Source organism: Triticum urartu, chromosome 7 (genome assembly GCF_003073215.2).
Source record: "Triticum urartu cultivar G1812 chromosome 7, Tu2.1, whole genome shotgun sequence".
Lineage (NCBI taxonomy): Eukaryota > Viridiplantae > Streptophyta > Magnoliopsida > Poales > Poaceae > Triticum > Triticum urartu.
This window is the reverse complement of record NC_053028.1, coordinates 660,608,733-660,613,594: the sequence shown is the minus strand read 5'-3', so window position 1 is coordinate 660,613,594 and position 4,862 is coordinate 660,608,733. Positions and strand designations below refer to the sequence as shown.

At 42.5% G+C, this 4,862-nt stretch overlaps 1 protein-coding gene and 1 non-coding gene across 2 annotated transcripts; both read right to left on the bottom strand.

Annotated features, from left to right (window-relative positions):
* Positions 1–255: 255 nt before the first annotated feature.
* LOC125526092 lies at positions 256–338 on the bottom strand. Its single transcript, XR_007291555.1, has one exon. It is a non-coding gene; the product is annotated as a small nucleolar RNA SNORD24 (small nucleolar RNA).
* Positions 339–932: 594 nt separating this feature from the next.
* LOC125522716 (histone H3.3-like) lies at positions 933–1,697 on the bottom strand. The gene is made up of 4 exons (XM_048687756.1): positions 1,561–1,697; positions 1,296–1,372; positions 1,114–1,204; positions 933–1,007 (listed from the first exon to the last, which is right to left on the bottom strand). Exons 1-4 carry the CDS (start codon positions 1,630–1,632, stop codon positions 990–992), a joined length of 258 nt encoding a protein of 85 aa, XP_048543713.1. The 5' UTR covers positions 1,633–1,697; the 3' UTR covers positions 933–989.
* Positions 1,698–4,862: the final 3,165 nt, after the last annotated feature.

Here is a 4,862-nt window from a genome sequence, read left to right as displayed (position 1 = left end):
AAGATCAAGTCTGGAATGTAAGAATTCTTTGTTGTAATTGATAACTAAAATCTACAACAGCTCAAAGTGGCAGTAGTTAAAACACAATCTCAGAAAAAGCATATAATTGATGTGACATAACAAACTAGACAACCAAGAAATTGATGTGGCATAGCTAGTTTCCAGCAATATCCAACGACAAATTGATGTCACATATATGTATCTATCATGAAAACATCGGATGTACTGTACTGATAACATTAGACTAGAAATAAGAGCCTCAGAGATCTTGGTGGTTAAGATCATCAAGTGCGATAAACCCATTAAGAGTAGAAAATATTTTGATAACATCACAGGCTCTGTTTGGCACGCAGAAAATTAATCAGTTGAAGCAGAGGCGATGTTTGGCATCACTGCATTTTACAGTTCCAAAACAGACAGACAGAGTCAGGAATCGGCAGCAAAGCAAGTATACGTATATAGGAATCTCTACTTGGAACCTAGAGTAAGAAGCACGGCTAGAAGAGCCCAAGAATTAATTAATCCTGTGTTATTCTTTAACTGGAATGTACGTGCATCATCAACAGAGAGGTGTGAGCTCTGGACTTAATTGGTTGTGAGAATGGACTGGACTGTTCCAAATACGTGCATCATCATCAGTTCTGTGAAGCAAATCTACATATCATATTTCTAGAATGGGCGCACCCAGTTGCTCACAAGTAGATTCAAACCCAACTTGTAATGCAATGATGTTTCTTGTACAGTATTACTATAGTTAGCTAAATTGCCATGGGAATACTGACAGCAGAAACAGGGGAACGAGAATTAAGTTAAATTAGAGCTAGCAGTTCCAAACAATCACTAAAAATAGCAGCAAAAGCAGACACAGATGCCCGCCAGAGACATTCCCACAGGCAAAGCAAGCACCGTAAGCCCTCTTGCCACGGATCCTTGAAGAGACCCACCAGGTAGGCCTCTGCAGCCTCCTGAAGGGCCAACACCGCATGGCTCTAGAAGCGGAGGTCAGTCTGCACAGACAGAACAGGATGGTGCTTTTAGTTTACTTGATTCATCATACTATAAGAGTTGACACAACAGGAGCATCACAATGTAGTGCACAAGTTGATTGATCACCTTGAAGTCCTGGGCAATCTCCCTAACAAGCCTCTGGAATGGAAGCTTCCTGATGAGCAGCTCCGTGCTCTTCTGGTACTTGCGGATCTCACTGCAAAGTCAAGCACAAAATTTACTCATTTGAGAATACTTCAAAACAAAACTATAACACATGCTACAATAGGTTGGAAGATTTTACACACCGAAGAGCAACAGTTCCAAGGCTGTAACGGTGAGGCTTCTTCACTCCTCCAGTTGTGGGAGCAGACTTACGGGCAGCCTGTCAAAAAGCAAAGTAGAGCACATGGTCAAATTAACAATAATACCATGATAGTCCATATACATCAGTAGGATATCTGGTCATAAGCTGGCAATGAAGGTTGAGGTTCAAATTATACCCAGTTCAATTTACCTAAACCATAAATAAAGACATGGCATAGGTAAACTATCAATATTGCAGTCACAAACCTTGGTGGCTAGCTGCTTCCTAGGAGCCTTTCCTCCAGTGGACTTACGAGCAGTCTGCTTAGTACGAGCCATGAGCAAAACCTTGGTTTACCTGAAGCAAAAACAGAACATAGTCAATTCTATAAATTGAATATCACAATAACACAACTATAATCTTCTCATAACCAGTAAATTGTGCCTGGCACCTTGTTGCTAGCAAATCCATTCAATAACTATAGAGTCCCAACAATCATCAGCCTAGAATACCTACCAAATTTTTGTACATCAAAAACTAACAACGTCATACAACACAGCTATACACCCCTTCAGATAGAAAGCAGTGTATTTCTAACTAAAACTTTTCATTCAAAAGATCAGACCCAAGATAGAATTCCACTTCACATGAAAGTCCTGATCTACCTTTAGCATAGTTTGTTCACTCGAAAGACACATATAAAGATGACACACTAAAAAACTGCAGCCTAGTACTTTTTTTAACACTAAAGAAAACAAGGCTACCATGATCACCTAATTTTGCAAACAGAAGCAAGAAAAGAAATAGCAGTCCACTGATAAAATATGCTTCCTAGTTATCACATGTAATGGTTGAACATCAACTTCACATAGTTATGTGCACATGATTGTAGTAATTAGCTAACTGGCAAGTTGATACAATTCAGATACAATAAATGTGAATGTGCATGTACTCAATGTGCATGTACTAAGAAGCCAAGAACACTGAAGAATTTACTGATTGAACAAGCAATGGTCATTTCATCCCAAACCTCTCAGCTTCACACAACTAAATAATGTCCCAGGAAGGAATCACCAGAAATTTTACCACATACAATACAAGCACAATGAAGTAGCATACCAAACAACAGAGAAGGTAGCGGGGGAGGAGAGGGGGGCTGAGGAGCGGCCGCTTGCCTTGGCGACGTAGTCCATCAAGGCAAATTTGAAGGCGATGCCGAGGCAGCCAAAGAGGACGGAGACGTTGGAGCAGGCACGCGAGAAGTCCCCCGCCGCCATCGCGGGCTACTGCTGTGGCTTGGCGACGACCGCGAGCTGCTCGAACGACGCACCGATCCGCCGCAGCGGCTTGTCCGCCTTGTTGGACCCCATCGGCATCGGTGGTGCTTAGCGCCGCCGCGGTGGTGCCCATGGCACCGAGGATCTCGCGGTTTCTCAGGGACTGGCTCGCCGCCTCCAACACCGCCAGGGCCGACGCTGCCATCGCGTCTCCAGGGCCGCAGCCACGCGGTCGACGGGCGCCACGCGGATGCGGTTGCGGATCTGGGCTCCGACGGCACGGACCCCCTCCGCCAAGGGCACCCTGCCGCCGGCCGCCATGGAGGGGTTGGCCATCGAGGAGGAAGGTGTCTCAGGCTAGGGTTTCGGCTGGAAGTGGGGAGTGTCTCTCGGCTCGGCATGGAGGAGGCTGGGATTGGGGGAGAAGCGGTTGGGTCAATCCAGAGATCCAGAGAGGAGTCGTGGGTTGGAGGGTTGGAGGGGATCGATCCATATGAATCTCGCCGGACAGAGGGCGCCGGAGGTGGTGCGGATTGGAGGGGATCGATCCATATGGAACTCGCCGGACAGAGGGCGCCGGAGGCGGTGGCGGCCAGGGAGGAGTGGAGCGCTAGGGTTCGAGAGAGAGAGAGAGAGAGAGGCGAGTGGGCACGAGGGGTTGGGTGTGGTTGGGTGCGTGGGAGGGAGTGCGGGGTGTGGGTTGGGTGACATGGGTGAGACAGGCGGGCCGTTGGATCTAGGAGCATCCGATGGTGATTAGGCACGATCCGCGTGAGATGCTCCTGGACCAATCAGAACGTAGTATACCAGTACTACATTTTTTTGACCATCTAAATTGGTCGTAATCGACTAAAAGTAAGGTGCTAAATCATATTGGCTATTTTATGATCTGAAAAATAAAAATAAAAATAAAATATCTTCTCATGTTTCATCAAATTTGACCTTAGTTTTCGGGAATAATGGCAAATTGAAATAAGACAAATATCTTTTAAAAGAGTTAGGAGAAATTAGTTTTTTTAATCATTTTCCATTTTTAAAGTGTCCAAAATGAGTTTTTTTGTGAAGGAAATACTATATATTTGTTGCAAAATTATACCAAATCAATTTTCTAAAATACTAGGCCATATTTAATGCACAATTGACCAAATGGTTGGGTGTCAAAAGTTTTGATCCACCTCTGGTGAAAAAGACAAATTCCCGCCGATTCAGCTAGAAGCAAGTCAAATTTGAACTGCAGCCGCCTCATAGTTTGCTATTTATTTTTTCCAAAAATCATTTCTAGGTACATAAGTATCTATTTAATCAGAGAAACACCAAAAAAATTCCAAGATTCAACCACTAGCTAGGAACGGTCAAGCCCGCCGTTTTGACCGCATTTTGAAACGGGCATAAAAAATTCAAAAAAAATCAAAAAATTGGAAAACCTTCGCATTGTGTCAATATATGTGACCAAGTTTCCAGGAAAAATAATAAACTTCTAATACGGTAATTATTTTAAAAAAGTGTTCTCAAAAATGAGCTATCATGTGTTAAGATTCATGGCTTTCAAGCCAAATGATCAATCTTATGGCCACATTCATGGCATAGTTTGTTCAAATGATCTCATATTGTGCACAAGGGTGCATCTTGGAATTCCAAACAATGTTGCCTAAGGAAGTTTTCATTTTCTTTGCACAGAAAATTCATTTTCCATTTTTCGAGTGCCCAAAAGGAGGTTTTTTGTGAAGGACCTACCAAATAATTGTTGCAAAAGTGGACCAAATCAATTTTATAAAATACTAGGACATATATAATGCACAACTGACCAAATGGTTGGGTGAAAAAAGTTTTGATCCACCTCTGGTGAAAAAGACAAATTGCCGTCGATTTAGTTGGAAACGGGTCAAATTTGAACTGTAGCTGCCTCATAGTTTGCTCTTTATTTTTTCCAAAAATCATTTCTAGGTACATAAGTATCTATTTAATCAGAGAAACACCAAAAAATTCAGAGATTCAACCACTAGCTAGGAACGGTCAAGCCCGCCGTTTTGACCGCATTTTGAAACGGGCATAAAAAATTCAAAAAAAATCAAAAAATTGGAAAACCTTCACATTGTGTCATTATATGTGACCAAGTTTCCAGGAAAAATAATAAACTTGTAATACGGTAATTATTTTAAAAAAGTGTTCTCGGAAATGAGCTATCATGTGTGAAGATTCATGTATTTCAACCCAAACGATCAATCTTATGGCCACATTCATGACATAGTTTGTTCAAATGATCTCATATTGTGCACAAGGGTGCATCTTGG